This window comes from Micrasema longulum, unplaced genomic scaffold (genome assembly GCF_059751315.1).
Source record: "Micrasema longulum isolate JH-2025_06_02 unplaced genomic scaffold, ASM5975131v1 h1tg002168l, whole genome shotgun sequence".
NCBI classification, from domain to species: domain Eukaryota; kingdom Metazoa; phylum Arthropoda; class Insecta; order Trichoptera; family Brachycentridae; genus Micrasema; species Micrasema longulum.
Window position 1 is genome coordinate 368,245 of NW_028279333.1, and position 22,612 is coordinate 390,856.

Sequence of the window (22,612 nt, forward strand, 5' to 3'; positions counted from 1 at the left end):
TCATAAAAAATTACGTGATCCACTCCGTCGAAAGCTTTTTCGAAGTCTGTGTAGATTACATCAACCTGCTCGAGTGTATCAATGCAACGAAAAACGTAATTTATAAACTCGATCAAGCAGACGCAGCATCTAACAATAACATTAAATTCAATTCATTTCAATTTAAGAATAACTTACTAGCAGCTGTAAAAGAATTCAACGTGAAAAATAAAAAATGACAGATAAAATAAATACGACACATTGCTACATCAACGGGCCACCAACTTCAGTATTTGTAAGCAAACGTTGTACTTAAAAACAAGAATATCTTCACTTGTTAGCTCGCAACTTCTCCAAAGCTAATGGTTTCAAGTATGCCTGGATGAGGGATGGTCGCTGATTCCTTAGATAAACTGACGATTCTCCCAAAATACTGATAAAAAACGAGGAACAAATAAAAAAACTTCAAAACTTAAATAGATTTTTCACAGATCATATTATGTTGTATTGTGTATTGATTTCAGATTATAACTATAACAAAATCCTCTTTTGTAATGACATTCGTACTCTAAATTTTAAAAACAGTGGATGCAATTCTACATTTTTTCTTTTTTGTTTCTTCTTCTTCTTTTCCCCTCTACCAAGGATCCTCAGAACAGTGAACAAAATCTCATTAAACGGTACTGCCCATGTGTTTCTACAGCAAGGGCAAGCATTCAAGAAGCAAGATCCTGACTCGCGATGACACACTTGCCATGTCCGCCTAGATTATGCCATATGCTACCTTTTGAAAAATTAAATAGATTTTAAAACTGATTAGATTAAGTGTTATTGATGCCAATCTGTTAGGGCTTACATAAGCCTGTTGATTGGCTTTAAAAAAATTGGAGACCTTTTAGAAATCTATGTTGTTCAGAAGGTGTTACTTTAACTACGATTGAATAAATACAAGAATAAACCATTTTTTCGCACACTTTACTAAAAGTATTAGTACAGAAATACCTCAATATATAGAATTGTTATTTTTCGAACATTTTTGTGGATTGGTGAGATATGAGGTTCTTTCCATTTTAGGGGGAAATATCCTTGCTTGAGAGATAAATTAATTACTATGTTGAGAGGGATACATGGCGATTTCGCACATTTTACAATAAATTATGGAGGTACTCCGTTACTTCCAGCACTTCCATTTACGTCGAGTTGTCTTCTAGTATTGACAAGATCTTGCCAACCTCCCTTTTAAGTAGGTAGTTAAGATTTTATATATTAAACAGCCGTCATTACAATATGGCGGTGCAAAATGTTCTACGGAATACGAAGTGGAAGGTTTGTTGAAGCAGGACTAAATAAATCATTGAACCCTTGACAAATAGATTGCTCTCTGTCATATTTCTGATATTTATACTCGAAAGATTAAAAGAGTAAGCAGAGCCACCTCGACGTTCTTTTATGTGTAACCAGAGTTGCTTGAGGTTGGATTCGATGTTATTTTATATAGATACAACTTTTTTTTTAAAGCAATTTTCCTGAAGTAATTTTTGCCGATGACACAACATAGCACACTCGTCGTAATCGAAAAGTTTACCAAACTTTTTCCATTTGACATGAACTTTATTTTTTAACAAAGAGTCGCTAAACTAAGTGGGAAATGATCGTTTGCGATTACGCGTGTCAAGAGGAATGTGTGTTACAATCATTTCATCAATTAAATCATGAAGTCTGGAGACGGTATCCTCCAACAATAAGCGGAAGAACTGTTAAATGCAGTTCGTTTGAGATAACTTATCACTTTAATAATAACGATCTAATGATCGTAGTTTCCTTTCCGAAACCTTTGAATTGGTAATCTGTTTTCAGACAGTAAAATAAAATACAGTAAAAATATAATTAATGAAAAATTATAAGGAGGTAAACACTTTCCTTCACTAAAAAAGAATTAGAGCGACTTACTTCTGATGCAAAATTACTAAAAAAACAAGGTCGCAACAAACTGTTAATTAGGTAGTATTTGCATATTGCAAATAATGTTACCTACATTCATGATATGAGAGTTAAAAATTAAGTAGGTATTTAGATTATACAAAAATGTGTTAACCAATTTATTTTATACAATAAAACTCCAATTATCTGGGTTAATAATAGTCAGATTTTATTGCGATATATATATATAGTGGAATTAAAAGTACATTGAAAACGTATTTTTAAACATATCCAACAAAATAAATTACGCAATTAAATTTCAATTTAAAACTTGTCTTTAATTTTATATTTCCTGGGATGGTATTCCAAACGCTCTCGCGGCAGTAGAAAAAAAGGTGTTATCTACGGCCGCAAGAGCGGTTCCTGATAACGGTTTGGATATTTGGCAATCCAAATGACCGGAATTTAGACAAGCGGAATTCTACTGATTGTTTTTCATCACAGCAGGCTAGGAGGCCCAATTACAGAACACCAAGGCTGGAGAAAAATAGCAAAAAAGATGTAAATTAATAAAATACGCCCTACGGTGAACCGTTATAGAAACACTTACCTACATTGTATCTGTGTATAATATCATCATCATCATCATCATCATCATCATCATTCCCCTTTTAGTTACATTGAAATATTGCGATTCGAAAAACCATTAAAATCAATATTTCACGTCCACTCAGCCAGGAATCGAACTCAGGAAACCAAAAATAGTAAGCGAACGCGCCAGTCACTACACAACAAAGCGAACTTATTTCCACTCGATTTCTTCATTCAGGATTTTTACCCGAAAGCAACTATCAAGTCAACAACACTTGTCTAGGGTTCTGGTTCTGGTTCTATTTCACACATATAAGTGTATTCTGCATCAAGCTGAACTGGACACAGAGACATGATTATTTATCAAAGCTTACCATATTTTTAGGAATACCTAACATATTATTTACATTAAATTTAAGTAAATAAGCAGACCAACACTCATTCCAATGTTTTATTTATTATCAGAATGTGAACTCTCCGAATTAAAGTTATTTTCAATATAGATACCTGCTTGAGTTTTTTTTTTATAAAACTACTATCCAAATCAATATTTTTATGTTCTTATAGTGTATCATCTATTTATAATTGCTACTACAATCTAAAAATCGTGGTCAGAATATAGTCAATATTGTCATTCATAGTTTATTTTGAAGAATGGTAACATTGTTATGTTTTGACAAACGTCAAAATTTAGATAGCGTGAAAAGTGAAAAATCGCTGACAACCGACAACAAATAACGGATACCGGCCAGTGATATTGCTTATCAGATGTCTTAATTCACGCCTTTAAGTTTAAAATAAACCACGCCAATTTATTTAAAAATGACAAAATCATGATATCCATGAGAAGAAACAATGTTGGCAAAATTCTGTTAGGTCTCTTTTTAATTTACATTTACTATTTCATTTTTAAATACATCTATAGTCTTTTCGGATCCTATGAGAGCCCGAAGGTTGTTCACGATGTTTCAATCCGCCCAATTTCAATGGAGTATTACCCCGAAAGGTATATATAATATATTTTTTGTTTTTTTATCAATACCAAATAATGGCTTTTGACTACAAAGTTGCACATATTTTATATTTATCTGTGATCCATCTATACATGATCGCTCCTGTATTTTTCAGAAATTATAAACCAACAGAAGAAATGGTTGTGGCTGTTGTCGCTTGCGGAGAAAGATTGCAGGAAACATTAACCTTACTGAAATCATGTCTCTTGTTTTCTATGAAATCTCGGTTACGTTTTGTAATAATAGCCGATGATGAACTAATACTGGACTTTAAGGAGAAGCTCATCGAATGGCAGCAAATTCTCAATGGATCCTTTCAGTTTGATGTTTTGAAATTAAATTTTCCAGAGAAGGATGCTGATGCATGGCGTAAATTATTCAAACCTTGTGCATCTCAAAGACTATTTTTACCTGTAAGTGGATTATATTCACACCATATTATAAGTTTATATTATGGTTACTGCTTTTATTGTATTTTTAATGTTTCACGCTACTGTTTTTAGGCATTACTTCCAAACATCGATTCTTTGATTTATGTGGATACAGATACACTATTTTTAAGTCCTGTGGAGTCTTTATGGAGACATTTTAGAGAGTTCAACTCCTCTCAAATTGCCGCTCTTGCATTTGAACACGAAGATCCTAATGTCTCTTGGTACAGTAGATTTGCAAAACATCCTTACTATGGGAAATTAGGTAAGATTAATTTTATTTACATTATTTAACTTTTATGCAGAAACAATAAACTGTCATTAAACTAGTTTACTCTGCATAATAGAGGTAATAAAAGTGCATTTTATGTGAAATATAGAATCAGCCAAACATATCCAATATTTTGCTCGCTAACAGCATTAATCCACCTCCTTTTTAAGTGAGTGACGTATCACATTAATCAACCCTTGATATGCAAAATTCCCAAGTTATTTTTAAAACTGCAACCCCCAACTTATAGAATATGTATTATTACAATTGTATTAATATCTTAAATTTATCTAATTAAACTCTACACCATTTATCTAAAAACGTATAATTTATCTTTAGGGGTGAATTCCGGTGTTATGTTGATGAACTTGACACGAATGCGATCATTCAAATGGGGAGAATACGTGACCAGCGTATATCGGCAGTGGAAGACTCAACTCACTTGGGGAGATCAAGACATCATCAACATTATATTCCATTATCATTCCGATAAGCTATTCCTGCTGAACTGTGATGCCAACTACCGCCCTGACCAGTGTACGTATGGCTCCGCATGCCCCGTAGCAGCTAAGGAAGGAGCCAGGGTACTGCATGGAAGTCGGAGTGCTTTCCATTTCTCCAAACAACCCGCCTTCAGCGCTGTCCACAAAGCTGCCAGAGATTATCAGCTCGGTACAGATCCAGTCAAAAAATTCCTTGAACCCTTATTGGAAAACCTCAAATCAGCTTCTGAATCTAATTGTGGTAAAATGCTTAATGTTTTCACAAAAATCCCAACAAAATTACTTGAAAAAGATAAATTCGAGATCTCCATCTCTTAAGACTCTTCTTAATATTTATTTCTACTTAAAGTGATACTTCTGTATATTCTAACTTAAATTGTATCCACACGCATTTTATAAGAAAAACTCATTAATTTATAACTCGAGGCACCGATGGTTTTGTCTTTTTCAATAAAAAAAAACACTTGAAATTGTAAAATGATGTATAGAAATATGAATCCCTTATGTAACAACACTGTGTAAGACATTTTTGTTATTTTTACAAGACAATGAAAAAACTGCTTATTTTATTGAAAAAGCTCAACTAAATTACCATAAACTGTTGTCTATTAAAAATCCAAGTCTAATTTCTCTTCAATTCAATAAAATAAGCAGTTTTTATCGCCGTCTTGTAAAAATAAAAAAAATTACCGCAATATTGTTACTTAAAGGATGATATGTATTAATCTATAATTATTATGAATTACAAATACTAGTTAATATAAATATTTATACAAGTTATACTTTAACAAGTGAATAATAAAATGTACTCATTCCTCAGTGTGTGTAATATAATAATAATACAATTTTACTACTTCACATAAATAAAGGGAATATTCAACATGATCAGTATACACCTTCGATAGAAGTTGGGTATTGTTTTGCAAACTGTAAAGTGTTCAAACGTTCTGTTGTCTTAAAAACTAGTTATGTAAACATTTGAACACTAAAGCTCTGAAATTACCTTTGTCTAAACTAATTGTTTTTTCTTCTGAGATGAGTGTGTTCACTAAATGTAAATACTAATTTATTCCTTATATTGTGTGTAAGTTTTATTTATGAATGTAAATATGCTGACTTATTAAAATACTTATGTCGCTGACCTAGATTACTCATATTTAGACAGTTGAAGCACTCGGTAAATAAATGGTCGACAACTCTTCTAATGAACGTCTGTGTAGCCTTTTTTCCTTTTACATATTTTCTCTGTTTATACAAAAATATTGTTTGGCAAACAACCTTAAGTTGTTATTATTAATGCTGTAGTAGATAGTAAAATTAACTGAAGTATTGTATTAGTACATAGGTAGTATTATTAATTTTATGTTTGACACAAATATTGTAACCATGTGTACTTAAATAATTTCATTTTTATAAATTATTTACTTTTATTTATAATGTACAAATATAAGGCTCATGTACTGTATATAGTAGTAAAATAACCTGTTAATGTAATGATTCAATTAACTCTTTGATACTTCTCAACCAATTTTTATCCTAATTTTAAAAATCACATTTGTGTTATGTATTCATCTCTATTTTTCACAATACATAATTTGCATCATAGAAGTAAAAAACTCATTCTTAATTTGGAAAATACTACAATCTGTAATATAGAATTAATTAACAGGTTGACTGCCGATCATGCGTTTGTGTGTGACTTATCACCTTAGGTAGTGTGCGGTTTGTCAATCGCACATTTATGTACTTTAACCGTATGTCATTTTTATTTGTCAATATTCCACCGGTAACTGTCGTGGCAAATTGTTTATTATATTATTGTTATATCTGTTTACTAACATTTGCCGCTGCTTTTAGTAAAATATTTTACTAAAAGCAGCGGCAGTCAACCTGATCAATATTCTAATAATTTTAAATATGTTTATTTTTATAGAATTTTACACAGCTATGCGCAACTTAATTGTTACATACATTAACAATGTAGCATGAGAGAACAATTTCAGAAGTGCCATCTAAAATTTAAATTCTTGCATATGTAGGTTTTAAGTAAATAGGTTTAAAAAAAACAATTTAATTTAAACTCTTTTATGAATACATTGATTAATTTATTCTGCATATCAAATTTCCCACCGCATTCGCAAAATCAATTGTGGTACCGATATTTTTTCTCGATCTACAGCGTTACGGAGGTTGGCCTGACTTGGTTGTGCACTAATCTTTAACTGAATGTTAAAACTTTCAGATCAAGCTTTCATACAGCAAGCGCAATATTCATTTCAGAAATCTTAAAACCATCAACACATTCCAAATATGTAATCATATATTTGAATGTTGTATATTTTTCACCCGCCCGTTCCTGCGAAGTAACTAGTGTTGCAAATTGCAAAATAATTAATCAATATCTTGGCGACAACTACGAATATTACCACATTTTTTTGTTATCTCCAGTAAACCTTAACACATAAGAAAAAAAATAAATCACTTATTTAGGTATGTTAGATAATTTTTAATTAAATATTTTGTCTATTGGGATCTCCGAAAATGACAAAATATCGAGTTCCCTGAGATAAATATATAAAACATTAACTTGAGAGAAAGAGATGTTTTCTAATTAAATCACTCTTAGCAAGACTCACATATAATTTTGACAAGATGTAGAGACGGTGATTATCGGGCTATCATTTCTCTAACCTCAGGTTACCTAAGGTAACCTTAGGTTACCACACCGTGATTCGAGGGAGTTTTTTCACTCAAAAGGTTAAAGGTTAACCAGGTTGTGGTTTGTGATAGTGTCGCAAACTCTAGATCAGAGGTCTGAGGTCTAAACCCCGCTTTCAAGCGTAAATATATATATATTTATATGTGTTGTAATACCATCCGCCTAGCCATAAATGTATACGTTATAATACCATAGACTAGCGGGACGCAAAATGTACACCAACTGCCGATCATTTTGCCTGCGCGTGCCGATTTTTAAATTTTTTTTTGGAATTGTAAAAACTGAACATAATCGCCGATGGATCGCAATTCTCGATTAGCCTCCCTATATTATATATATATTTATATAAAATATAGGGAGGCTAAGACTTAAATGTATATTTCTGTATATTTACACGCTTTTAACTCTGTAATAATGTCTATATGAGATTATAACACAAAATTCTTAGAGTGATAACCAAAGTTTTGTTATTTGTCTTACTACTACTACTACAACCATCACGCCATTTCTCCGTAGGGGTAGGCAGAGAGAATGGACCGCCACACACGTCTATCCTGGCATACAATCCTAGCCTCTTCCACATTCATACATCTTGTCATACATGCCCTTCGGTTCTGTCTGCTTTTGACATGACCAGACTTAAGATTTTGGTTTATCTGATCATGCCACGTCTTCCTTGGTCGTCCTCGTCTAACGTTGCCGTTCATTTTTGCCATATATACTTGTTTTACCATTCTCTCGTCGTCCATTCGTTCTATGTGACCAAACCATCTCAGAGACCCTTTCTTAATCTTATCAATTATACTTGTCTCAGATTTACACTCTCGCCTGATTTCATCATTCGTAATCCTGTCATACATTGATTTCCCACACATTCGTCTAAGAGATCGCATTTCAACCGCGTTCACTCGGCTTTCATCTTTCCTCTGCCAGTTCCATGTTTCACTTCCATACATAAGTGTTGGGACTAAAACTCCGTTGTGCACTGCCAGTTTAGCTTCGATTGACATATTTTTATTAGAAATTACTGTGCTTAGTGCTCTGTTCATTTTGTTGCCCGCATTCACTCTTCTTTCAACATCTTTTTTTACTCTTCCATCTCTTGAAAACATGCTTCCCAAATACACAAATTCTTCTACTTGCTCGAGACATTCGTTGTTTACATTTATTATGCAGTCAGTAACCTCACTATCCCTTTCAAATACCATCACTTTTGACTTACTTTCGTTTATCGCCAATTTGCTCTCCAGGCATACATCATACATTCTAGAGACTATTTGCTGCAAATCAGCCTTGCTGCTTGGTAACAGAACTGCATCGTCAGCATACAACAAGCAGCTTACTGAAAAATTATCCATTTTTGCTCCAATACTTATACATTCTATCTCTTTCATACAGTTGTCCATGTATAGATTAAACAACCATGGTGACATTACACATCCCTGTTTCACGCCTTTTGAGATCGCAAACCAAGATGTAAATCCCCCATTAACTCTTATACACGCTGAACTGTCCTCATAGAGAGACGATACTGCACGTATAAGTTTATTGTTTACTCCATACTTTTCCAACACGCCCCACAATTTCATTCTATTTACTTTATCATACGCTTTTTGCAAATCGACAAATGCGCAGAATAGTTTTTGACTTTTTGCCAAAAACTTTTCCGTTAGCATTCGCAGCGCAAAAATTTGATCTGTGTCTATCTGTTTGTCTTTCGTCACCTTTCTTACTTTCTCGATTATAATTTTCCCATACAGTTTACCGACAGAACTCAAAAGACTGTGATGGCCCTGCATTTTTTTTCAATAAAAACCAATTTAGGATATACAGGCTATCAAATTAGCAGTAAAAACAATACGGTATTTATACAAATACTTAATAAAATGAGCAACTTCCTTAGTCTATGGTATTGATTTTCAACCAATCTGTACTGTACTAATTTATTTGTAAAAATCGTAATTTTGTTCTATCATATGAAGTATTATATATTTCTAAAATCTTTATAAAATTTTCAATAAACTGACATAAACAATGTATTAACTGTTGAATACTTTTTATAAAAAAGCCCACGTTTAATTTATTCCATGAACTGTCACTTTATTTGAATAAAAATATTGAAATCTGAAAATGGTGGTGATTTTGTTACTTAAATCTATCCCTAAATACAAACAATGAAAGAATACCTACATTTATTTTTGTTTTTCTGAAAAAAACATTAGTTTCGCATAATCAAAAAGCAATAAATGTTAAAATTGCGATTGCGTTGTTTGATGGATGGTATTAATTCATTTATCCAAAAAGAAGTAATAAAAATACATTTTAAGGCTTAGAGTCCCACAATGACAAGGAAAATAAAGAGGATTCGGTTTGAATATTTTGAAGCACAGATCTACGGTTCCAGCACTCAACGGTTACTGAAATTGATAGCTGAGATCTGCACTCCGGCAATCGAGCAGTTAAGTTACAATAAACAATGAATTTGGAAGTATGTATACTATATAAAATCATGAAATGATATTGTATCATACCACAAAATATGAAATGTTTTTAAAAGTTGTTTTTTTACTCTTGGCTTTTTTTTCCCGGACCAAACCTGAATACGCATTTTTTACAACAATCATAAACTGTACTGTACTGTTAGAAATTTTATATTTTTTTACAAAACCTAACGAAAAAAGTCATATTGTAAATTCAGTCAAATACATTTTAAAATCAAAATAATAAATAAAACTATTCTTAGATGATCAGTATGTGTGTATTCAGATTTCAATTTCAATTTTTTAAATTAATTTCTTTTATAAACGTTTATGTACATTACAAAAATATTTCAATGCATACATAACACAAAAAAATTAATACTAAAATTTAAATACACAAATATGGTTAAATAAAAATACCCAGCAATTATAGAAAAAGGATGCTATCCTCTCTGAACCTTTGTTCACTAATATGAAAGATGTCGATACCTGCTGCCCTATGTCTAAGGTAGTCCATTAGGAACATGAAGAAAAATACTCTCCATTAAACCTATGTTGATCGTTATACCACAGATTAATCGGAAAAAATACATAAGCAAGTATGCATTTCTTCTTTTCTCCAAACTATTGTAGCCAAGCTTTCCCAGTATGAAGTCAGACGGGTACAACCACGGATAGTATCCGCACTCCTTTAAGATATCATAATGACATTGATTTTGTAACAATTTTACTTTCCATTTTTTCCTGCCTATTAGTTTTAAATCTTAATAAATTGTATGATATATTTTACATGGTTTAGTCATTAGAAACTCAATAATACATATTCATTTTTTAATAAATACGTAAACAATATTAAATATGCCCAATTTTTTAAGAGTGATGCAAAATCTCAAGATTGGATTTCTACAAAATAGTATATAAATTTGCTATAAAAATTATAAAGTATAGCACAACCTTGCATTAAATTAACCTTTACACGCCCAGTGTTCCCGTACGGGACTGCAAATTTGAGTTATTCAATGCCCAACAGTCCCGTACGTATTATGGTGCATTTCACTATCGGATTACACCGATTTATGAAAATAGTATTCAAAATATGAATATTAGCTTACCCATATACATAATAATTAGGGAATACTGAATATCACAGGGCGTTCCGTTTGATGTTGGTACGTGAATTAGTAGAACGTGTTGGAATTAAAAAGGCAAATATTCCAACGAAGTCCATGACAGAATCTATTTTGCGATTGGGAATGAAACATTCGGAACATTGTCCGGAAAAACATAAGAGCAAGCTTAGGTGTCGCATATGCTCAAATAATAATAGAATTTTAAGGCTATATTTAAATGCCATGCCAAAAATGTAAATTAGGTATATGAGTAAAATGTTTCAAAATTTGGCATACGAAGAAAAATGTTTAAATTTAATATTTTCATTTTTTTATGTTTTTATTCTTTAACTTTGTGTGTAATTACTATAAAATGTAAAAAATAACAAATAAAGCTTTTTAAATTATAAACAATATTTCATTTTGATAATGCTTTTTATTTTACCTATGACTAATTTTAGAGATATAACTATTTTTAAAACAGCTGTGCATAGGTCGCAAGTCGCGCGAATATTTCACAAAAAATGCTTGGGCAGTAGGCTCCCTTTATTGCACGCGGCGCACAAGCGTGTAAAGGTTAAGATATTTGACGTATTTTTTAAAACCTTTGTAGTGTTTTCGCCACTAACCATTCGACCCCTAAGAGTCAGGAGAAACGTAACATGATTTTGCTTACTTTACAAAAGAGACCAAAATCAGTTTTAAAAAGTAGTAAAAATTTTACCTATGTATTATTTATTAGAAACACATTTTTTTAAAACTAACAACTGAATTTTGAAATGTCTGTTTGAAAATAAGTTAAATTTTTAAAACTTTTTAAACCTGTTCTTGACCTCTACTGTAAAGTAGACAAAATTGAGATACATATGTTTCTCCGACTCTTAAAGGGGACACATTGTTCTACATTGCCAATATATTCAAGAGCCAGAACCGTCCAACTATTCATTGATTTTTAGATCATTTCTATAATTAGAATTTTTAATGTAAAACATTTTGATTTTTGAAACACAAAAATTTTGTCTAAATCATAAATAGTATGTAACACATTTTTAAAAGCATGAGAATAGAAATGTACATAAATTTGTAAAAAAAATATTGAATCAGACACTTTGTTCCTACTTATTTACTACTCATTTTCTACATACATACATACTATCATACAAACACAATTTACAAACTTAAATCACTTTAAATTACATTCCATAGTATAATTAGGTCGTCCTTAGATCAAACTTTAAAAATATTGTGTGTTCGGCACTCACTACAGTGGAGGGTTTTCTGATTCAAAATAAGAACCATTCAACGGTAAAGCCGACAGATGACCAAGTCAACTTGGTATAATTTATTGGAGCAAATAAATACTACATAGTTAATAGTTTACCTTCAAATCTTTTAATTCAAAAATAAATTAATTGATTTTTTTTAGTTAATTGGTTTGGCAAGGTACACATGCAGAATACAGTCCATAGGTCAAGCCTCTTACAATGTGAAGAGGTGGAGAAAATAAGACCTAAAATAAATTTGTGGCTTGTGTCATCTTCCCATACTCTCCTAGGAGCCCTCTGCATGCAAGAGCGAATTCTCTAATGGCTTCAACTAACCGCCTCTTGTGTCCATAATTTCTGAAAATTAAACCAAAAATGTTATCTTTGTGAAGATTTTACTTTAAAAAAAAATATTTAAAGAAAACATGAATAAACTGCAATATTTGGCAAAAGCTGTATGGTATTTTTTATAAAAACTAAAGTCCCACGAAATTTTGACATAGCATTTAGGTGAAAAAAAAAAACCAACAATTTGCAGGGTTTATAACGATGGATCAAGTAAAATGGTCTAATGAGGAACTTCAGCCCTAAAAGAAATAGGAAACAAAAAATGTTTTCTTAAGCCCGGTAAAAATTTGAGTAAGGCAAAGTTTCTTGAAAATGTACGAAAAAATAATAAAAAACATTTTAATAGAGTTGTAAAAGACTTTCGGTTTACGGTAATTCAGCGGACCAATTGGCAGAACTGACCGAGAAGAAGCAGAAGAGAGCTTGAGACGTCACATGCGGAGTAATTTCAAAAATACAAAACATTGAAAAATCATAGCACTGAAAAATATTTTCAAAATAATTGTGTCTTAATTTAATTGTCTATTAACAAATAAAAATAAAAATCGTGTCTGTTGATAAAACATTTTCAAAAACACAAAAACATTCCGAAATTCCGGATACAACCCTCCAGAGATTTTTATATCAAGATAGATTCTTTTGAGAAAAGAATATAGCTCAGCATTTGGACTTTTGATTGAAGTGAACACATTTGTATCTGTTAAGATATCTTTCTTTGTATCATTTATGCTAAAATAAATTGCAATGTAGTTTACTTAATGACAGCCTTTATGAACTTGTCCTTGACTTGTAGTGTGGCATGATCAGAGGGAAATCCGGGATGCTGCAGAGCGTCCTTTAGCCAGGCAGACAACTGGGCTGGGCCCCGGAGGGCCTCTGACTCCCCGGAAGTAGTCTCGTCCCACTGCGCCTTTCCCAGACCCAACAGAACTTCAGCAAATGGGTCTATGTGAGATCTTGGAGTTAGAACACCTGTTTGATAAATTTTTGGTTTTCAATTATTTTTATATTAGACCGCTTGATCTTTGAGTCCATAAATATATTACATAATATTCCAAGTTCATTTTATAAGTCTAAGCAAATCAGTTGTAAAAACAGTTTGTTACTTCTATTATCATCATAACCATAGGAGTAATGATTTTTTAGGTGGAATTTTGAAAATAAACCATTCTTGCTACACTTCGGCAGTGTAGTGTAATGGCTAAGACGTTTGACACATGCATAGAAGGTTTTGGATTCTATTCCTGGTGAGAATACAAAAATTAAATATCTTTTTTCTCAAGCTTGGGTGTTCTGTACTGTAATTCACCACTGTAATTGGGCCTCCTGGCCTGTTGTAGTACCAAAAAAATACAAAATACACTCAATTAGAGTCATGTGACAATTTATGTTTATTTTTAACTCAAAAGTGCTGCCGAATCCTTCAAAGGATTTTGAAAAAAAGATACATCAATTTTAATGGTATATTTTTTTTCATTATTTTGAAAATGAAACCATTATCTATGCAAATTTATTCATAGTATTTTAATGAATCAATCTGTAATGATAATATAACTCTTACAGGATTAAAAAAATTATAACGAAGTTTTTAAAAAACATACGTATTTAAGACATACGGCTCATATACATAAACTTGCATCAAAATAGGTACATTTAGTCATTATGTTTACAGATAAGCTATCTGACCTATGCAGTGCACGGTGCGCTGAACGAGGGTGGGAGCTTGTGGGAGAAGGTGCACAGGACGAACTCTGGCCAGTTGAGCCAGAAAGAAGCAGCCGGATCTACAAGGTCCTTGCTCCGGTAAACTGATGGCCATAATTCCTGTATAACATTATTTCATCTATTACTTAATTATTCTTTCCACAAAGACAATACATACATAATTCAAACACAGTTTATTATTAAATAATAATAATTTATACAAATTCCTATTACATTTTGTTTCAGAGTGAGAATTCAACTTAAAGTGATATCTAAGGAATTCACCATATTATGTTTTACCATAATACTTTAATCACTGGTAGTATAACTGAATTACTACACTCTTTAGAATGCAAAATTTTAATGGAAGCCATATCTTCGGAATGGGGTATCAATATATAGTGAGGATTCAATTTCTTATGAAAAAAAATCATACATTCTACAAAATCTGTTTGAAAGCAGCAAATACTGATTGTGGGAAGGAATAAATATATATGTATGTACATACATACTTTTAAAAGATTAATGTTTTGATTGCATATTTTTCTGTGTTTGATGCACTCGGTGCTGTGTAAAATTTTAATTATCTACACAAGTATAGGTAAAAATACTAAAACTAATATGTAGGAAAAAACAGAGAACAATATAAATATAATTTTATTGGCAATCGGAACCTCAACCATTTATCCGGTCCAGAGTTAATATCACAGTCATTGTGATATTGGCTCATATTTGTTTTTTCATATTTTCTCACTTTAAGTTTAAAAAAATATTATATACACAATATAATAGGTACATTTTTTCCAATTAAAGTTATATGTTAGATAAGAAGAATACCAATGAGAAAATAAGACGTTACCTAATTGTATAATATTTTGCAATTGGTAATGCATGTGATCTAGAAGTTGGGGTTTTTTAGCTGAAGCTGCAGCTAAAGCTGAGAACAGGGAGTCTAGAAGCGGTGACAGTTCCGAAAGTGAGCGGCCTCGCGTCAGCCCAGATTGGCATTCCCTAACGACCGCCTCGGCTGCAAGACTCAATACTGATCCATAGACATCAGGGAACATAAGCGATATCTAAAATAATATTGCATATCTAAAATAAATGACATTATTATATATTCGTCTTCGCTTAGATCACAATTCACTATTATTTATATTGGTTTTAACAACATTGACGCAAGTCGAATCTCAGGAGTAAATTTATATTAAATGTATGTTTGCAAAAACAGGTAATAATAAATTATATTAAATGTACTATATTACATACTTAGTGACAGTATTGTTCTCATAAAACAATTAGTACAGTAAAACCTCATTTTTACATTCTTCAATTTTACGTTTTCCTGCTTTTTATGCCGAAATGTTTAAGTCACATATTTTTCCATACATTCTCATTCAAATATTCCCCCAATTAACGTTTTTTACGTTTTTCATAACCCGGGATTTACGTTGAAAATTTTTCGATACTCATTCTGTCTATCAAAAGACGCCGAGCCGCGCACTGCCGCGTTTTCCCAAAATAGTGAATAAAATTAAGGTAAATAAAAAAAATGTGTAAATTGTTGTCTCAAACTAAATTCAAAGTAGGTTCATTGACCATTCTGTTTAAGTGTCTAATTTTGACATCTAAATTGTGACATACGGTTGATGCATGTTTGGGAAGAATAAAATATTTACATAAATAAATTACGATGCAAAAAGTTAAAAAATTTGTCAATAGAAATATTATTTAAGTTGTTAAGTTGAAGATTGTTTAAACCATAGAATTAAGTCCAGAAACCGCATACGCGCATCAAATAAAAAGCGACTAAACTCTTAGACCCATTAGTTTCTTTGTAGACGTCGCTCAGTACGCAACTCCCGATTTGAATTTAACTATGCCGTGTTGTGTCATTTAAAAGTGTATAAATGCTGCTGGGATCAACAAAAAACAGGATGGGATCACATTTCATGTGTAAGTAGCAAATGCATGTGTAAGTACCAAATGCATTACTCAAAATTTTTATTATTTTTCCACCTGTCAGATTGTCAAAGAAAACAAAATAAATATTTTGTTAGTGATGCAGGGTAGTCAATTTTTTTACGCTACTTTTTATTAAAAAGAACATTGGCTTTAATTGATTTAGTGGAATTTTAGCTTCCCTGCTGATGAAAGAAGGAAAACAGAGTGGATAAAAAAATTACAAAGAGTACGGCAAGATGAGTTACGGAAACCAACAGAGCAAAGCATAATTTGCTCAATGCATATTGAGGAGAAACATTTTTATGACACAAAAGGTCATTAATCTAAATGTAAAACTCTAACGATTAGTTCTGTTTCTTAAAGGCAATATTACAAAAAGCTTACTCAACAAAGGGAAAATTAAAACTATCGGGTAGACTGTATTGATATGTTCTTATTAAAAAGGTATTATTTATAGGAATGAGGAAAAAGGTAAAAAGTTATACTGGACTCTTCATTCGAAAAAAATCGTTGATATTTTTCTCTCGGAAATAATTAAAATGGTTTTCTTTTGGGCGGGGCATAAACTTTCAATTTCTTTCTCTTTTTATCAAGGCACCTTGGTATCAATCTGAGAATTTAGTTTAACTTTCAAATCATGCACTAGCACTTTGCTCATCTAATGAGAAAACTAATGAAAATTGGACCTCTCGGATTAAACAATATCGTGGTGGACATTTGACCGAAATTATCTTTAAAACATCAAATATTATTTGACATGACATAAAAATATCAGTTTTACGTAAAATAAAATTAGTTTTATTTTTTAAGTTCAAAGTTCATTAATTCAATTACTATAATTAAATGACTCTTTATTTATCTACTCTGTTGTGTCAATCAACGTTTCCGCTTGTACAGTAAAATTTTAGAAAAGTTAACAAATGGGTTGATTTAAAAATTAAAATTTTCTTACATTTGTGTTATAATAATATTTTTCGCGATCTGGCAACATAACGCGGCGGCTTCACGCATACGCGCGGCGAAAGTAGGGGGTTTTTCGGACACATTCCGATGTATTCAAATATGATTCTACGCTCCTTCTGGACTATTCTTAATTCTATGGTTTAAACAGTTATCATAAAAGTGTGAAACAGTTTTGCGGCGATGTAAATGACAGTTTAAATTCTGTGGTGCCATACTAAAAAAAAGTGATACCATATAAACAAAATTTCCCAATATTTAGGGAAAAAATCATTGTATGTATAAAATGGATTCATGTATGTTATAAAATTATGCAAATTCATTTTTTTTCTTGTTTTAAGGTTAAGTACCTATATAAAATTATTTAAACACTTTTTTTTTTAAATTCAATAAAAAAAACACATTGTGGTATTGATTGAAAAAAATACAAAATATTTTTAATGAAATTATAGGTAATACGAATAATCCTCAATTATGACTGTTTTTAGAATTTTTCTGCAGTTTTTCGTTTCCTCACTTTAGTGTTTCCGTCAGTTTAACACTTTTTTTTCTGCTTCCTTGAAAAATCTAAAACAAGGGTTTTACTGTATACACTTTATTAAGAAAATGTGTCATTTTTAATTTGAGGTACTTACACCTTAATTTACTGTCATTTGGAATGAAATATTCCACTCTCCAACTTTTGGATAGAATAAGAGGTCAATGTTTGAAATCTGATAGTACAATAGTTAGTTAGTTATTTTAATTTAATTTAATTTAATTTTAAAAGAAAACTATAATAGGCAGTAGTGGAAAAACACATACCAGTTTGGCTATATCAATGACTGATGGATGTGGTTCGCCTTCCAGACCAATATTTAAAATTCCAATGAGATCTGGTAATAATGGAATGCATTCATCCATTAAATTTGTAATTATTAATTTTATTACAGCAAACAGGGGCTGTAAATAAACACGGGATTATTTTTAAATAATACATATTTACTAAAAGACATGTTTTGAGTTTGGTATAACCATATGTTGAACAACTAAATGTTGTTAAATATTTGTATATGACCACTTTCCAACTTTCTTATATCTACAGGTTTCGAGGCATACCCGCCTCTTCGTCAGGACACCAATCAAATCAACATCCAAAACCCACTGTACACTTTTACCATAGTTGTTGCATAAAAATGTAAAACCAACACGACATGCATGTCAATAAGCAACCATGCACTGATTAGGTTATGAAAATATTTTATGTTGTGGGAGAAATAGTTGAAAAAAGAGAGGGAGGGTATAAAGGAAGGGGCGTGAGTTTAATAGGTATATGGTGACCATTACAATGAAACATCGTTTAATGGGCTACATCGAAAGGTTGTTTGATTATTGATCAAAGGAACATTATTTTTCTGACGCCCCTCCCTCTCTTTTTTCTACTATTTCTTCCACAACATAAAATATTTTCATAACCTAATCAGTGTATGTAAGGGTTGCTTATTAAAATACATGTGGTGTTGGTTTTATATTTTTGTGCAACAACTGTGGTGAAGGATTAGGTATAGTGGGTTTTGCATGCTGGTTTAATAGGTGTTCTGACAAAGAGACAGGTACGTCTCGAAACCGGTAGACATATAAAAGTAAGTAAGTGGTTGTATACAAATATTTAATAAAATGTTTGACGACATATGTAGTTCATGCTTTAAATATTAATAATATATGTTGAATAATTACTTCAGCCAATGAAGAGTGTCTGGCAGTGTGAGGGAGGATGGGCAGCAGCAGGGAGAGGGGAACTCGGGCTGCCCCAACACCCCCTCCACACACCCCACCGAGTAATGCGGCCCCCTGACGCAGGGAACAGCTGCATTCTTCCAATTCGCTCTTTGATAACTGAAACCACATACTGTGTGCATTTACTATGTTACTTTGTATGTAGCAGTGGCATCTGTTCCATATAGACAAATAAACAGTATATACCCTACTATATTACGATAAAAAATATTAATAATATTGAGTACAAAAAATATGCATGAAATTATTTGAAGAATTAGCGTGCACAATTGAGCATATTCAGTTATTCCGTCATACACTCCTGCCTGCCGCCGTTGGTCAGCAGTGTCGAAGAAATCTACAAATTTCGGCTTTACTTACTCACGACAGTTCTTTTTAAACACAAAAAAAGTGTATGAATGGGTTCACATACTTTTTACTTCAGTTGACAATGCGTCACTATTAGTGATTGTTAAGCGGCGCTTTGTTTTACAAATAAAAAAACAAGAATATTAATGCCATCTTTTGATTCCTTCAATAATTAATAAGAAAACATGCTCAAATGTCAAATCATTTCTTTCATACAATCGAGAATATTGTCCTGTGTTTATTTGGAGAAAAAAATTGAACTGGAAAACTTGATAAAATAAATACTCATTGAGCACAGAAAAAGCATTCAATATCAGAAATCGGAAATAAATCACCATTTCCTAACACTCACAGCGCAAGAAAACACACCAACCTTAGCAAACGCACCACCCTTAGCGGAGCTCCGAGAGCAACTGAGAGCAACTGGCATTTTGTGGGAGTGGTACAGGTTTGGCTTTTTCTTTAATGAATGGAGATGTACATACATAAATACATATGTACACCAGCATACTCAATTATTTTCTTTTTTTATTAAATATAAAGTTCTGTTTTTGTATTTATCTAGATAAAAAATAAAATATTCCTCATTTTACACTGTACCCTTTTTACTAAAATAAACTATTACAATTTTCTATGGATTAACTGATGCAAAGGAGTACCTGTGAGCTCTGCGTATTCTGCAATATAGTTATAAGGGGAGAGAGAAGTGCGGCCACGTGAGGGGCTGCTGTGTCGGGAGGAATGGTGGCCGCTGCACTACCAGCTGCTTCCATCACCTTCACGGCCACAGTTCCTCCCCAACCTCCGGCTGCCTGACCCGCCTGGAATATTACAAGTTATATTAAGCAGCATAGATACACGATCGCAGAAATAGCGAGATCTCGGGTGTAATCAGGAAACATTAATTGATATTTTAGTTTATGGTTTTCTCTATACATTTATTCACATGTATACCAAACAAAAATATTGAAACGTATTGAGCAAAAACTCTTCAATTGTTTAATAACATAATTTTCAAAATAAGAACCTGAGCAATAAAATCTAAACGGGTGGCTAACTTAGGACTGATGCTACTGGGTGTCAGGATCAGATTACGTTTATGACACTATTAAGTGTCAGTACCTGATTAATTTATTTAACAATTTATACACATATACATTTTATAAACATATAAGGGTGGGCATATTGCCTTAAGCCAATTTCTTCCTACCTACCCAAACCGTTATGGACATATTCTAGGTATATTTATGGATTCTTATTATTTTATTACTATTCATTGATTGGTGTTTTCGCCAACAACATTAAAAAGGTATCTTTTTTTTTTTTTTAATTAAAAGAGAAATACTTGAGTTCTTATTGATTACCCAAATATTTAAATTTTCATACCATTTCCTAAAAGTCAGAAATAACTTGTGCAGGAAAAATGGAAATCGAGTTGTGGAAGTGGGATTTGAACCTCGGACCTTTAGCCCGTGAGTCCACAATACTACCACGGGACCACAACTCCGTTCAAACTTATTTACTTACTCGGTTCATCTTACATATCAACATATTACAACAGAGATAAAGAACATTTTAGAGAAGGTAATATAGAAGTCTAGGCATCTACAGGGCTTATGACCTGTCATTGGCTAGTTTATGTGGCCACTTTACACACTGTGTAATATTCACCATTCTGCCCATATTTTAAAATCTATATTTCTTCAATTCTTTTATCTATTGATGTTTGTGAAGTTAAAGAGCTGGAACCTTTATTTATTCATCTACGAAGAAGTGTAGACATCATACATATGGTTAAAATTGCATGCAAAAAATCTAAGATTTATGAACTCGGTAAGTACCTGCTCGGCATCAAGTTACAATTTATAACTTATTTTGTAGTTTATGAATGACATCCTTGTTTCTGGGGCTTTTACATTTTTTTCAGTTTTTTTCATGTTCTGTGGTCATGGTCAATGCATAACAAAAGTAGCTTAAGTCATTCCAATCTTTAAACATGAATTAAAAACAACTGAAAGCAACTACAGATCAATATCACTTCTCAATGTCCTTTCCAAAATTATTGAAAAAATATTCAAAGCTAAACTGTCCAATTATCTGGAAAAAAGTCATATTCTTCCAAGAAATCAGTTTGGATTCCGCAAAAATATGGGAACTTCTGACGCGCTAAATGCATTGACAAGTCATATTATTTTAAAGCTGGACATAGGTAAAAAGTGCACTGGAATATTTTTAGACTTAAGTAAGGCTTTTGATACCATTTCTCATGATAAATTATATAGTAAACTTAGTACATTAAATATAAAAGACACCAAACTGGCGTGGATAAGGAGCTATCTGACAAATCGAACTAAAATGATACAAGTAAATGGAATCTTGAGTCACCAATTACGAATCACATTTGGAGTACTTAAAGGTAGCGTTTTGGGACCAATTCTTTTCTTACTGTATATAAATAACCTCAAAAAGAAAATATAAAAATAATAAGCTGTAAAATACTCAATGTGACAAATCATTATAGATTACGGAATAATTGCATGGGGTGGAGCTAGCAAAAGTGCTATGCACACCTTGGAAATAGCACAAAAGTATGTACTCAAGGCTCTACTCGGGGTCCCTATCAGAACACTCACAAAGGAGGTGTTTGTTAGTCCCAGTCATAAGTCCAGAGAACACAATGTTTCTTATGCCGCTTCCAGTCATCTCCTTCGTCCCACAAATATTATCGCAAAGATTAGTACAATAGTATACATTAAAATCTCCAAATCTACGATTTTTAAGATACAGTATTATACGTAGGAGGGGAGGGGATATTATGAAGATGCAATTCCATTAAGAAATTAACGGTGACTTGACTATCGATATCATCATTTAATCGATATTAAAGAATTATTTAAGTATTAGTGCTAATCTGAAAGTTACGAAATCTGCATTATGACACACATGAGCAAGTATCACAATCTATATTAATAAAGTAATAAATACCCTTCCAATGCTTATTTTTATCATCGTTTAAATAGCTATTTAGTTACTTGTATTGCGGTTAGCAAGGTAACAGCATGTGCAGCTAGAAATGGTCGGCATTCTCTTGTCAAGGACCGCAGCGCCAGGGCTGCGCGAGGAGCGGCTCCCGGTACACTGAGGGCCATACACACAACGCGCAGGCCTCCACCCACCAGCTAGTAGGCCCCCTCAGATACAGGGTGTCTTACAATACAGGATTAAATAAT

At 32.2% G+C, this 22,612-nt stretch overlaps 2 protein-coding genes across 2 annotated transcripts; one reads left to right on the forward strand and one right to left on the reverse strand.

Moving 5' to 3' along the window:
• Window positions 1-3,158: 3,158 nt before the first annotated feature.
• LOC148272893 (glucoside xylosyltransferase 1-like) lies at window positions 3,159-5,169 on the forward strand. The gene is made up of 4 exons (XM_088239441.1): window positions 3,159-3,496; window positions 3,619-3,916; window positions 4,007-4,199; window positions 4,545-5,169. Exons 1-4 carry the CDS (start codon window positions 3,324-3,326, stop codon window positions 5,024-5,026), a joined length of 1,146 nt encoding a protein of 381 aa, XP_088095567.1. The 5' UTR covers window positions 3,159-3,323; the 3' UTR covers window positions 5,027-5,169.
• A 7,219-nt stretch (window positions 5,170-12,388) lies between these two features.
• Window positions 12,389-22,570, reverse strand: LOC148272894 (importin-13-like). The gene is made up of 8 exons (XM_088239436.1): window positions 22,415-22,570; window positions 20,042-20,203; window positions 18,975-19,133; window positions 18,063-18,200; window positions 15,193-15,409; window positions 14,316-14,453; window positions 13,385-13,601; window positions 12,389-12,638 (listed from the first exon to the last, which is right to left on the reverse strand). The coding sequence occupies exons 1-8, from the start codon at window positions 22,529-22,531 to the stop codon at window positions 12,527-12,529; spliced, it is 1,260 nt and encodes a 419-aa protein (XP_088095562.1). The 5' UTR covers window positions 22,532-22,570; the 3' UTR covers window positions 12,389-12,526.
• Window positions 22,571-22,612: the final 42 nt, after the last annotated feature.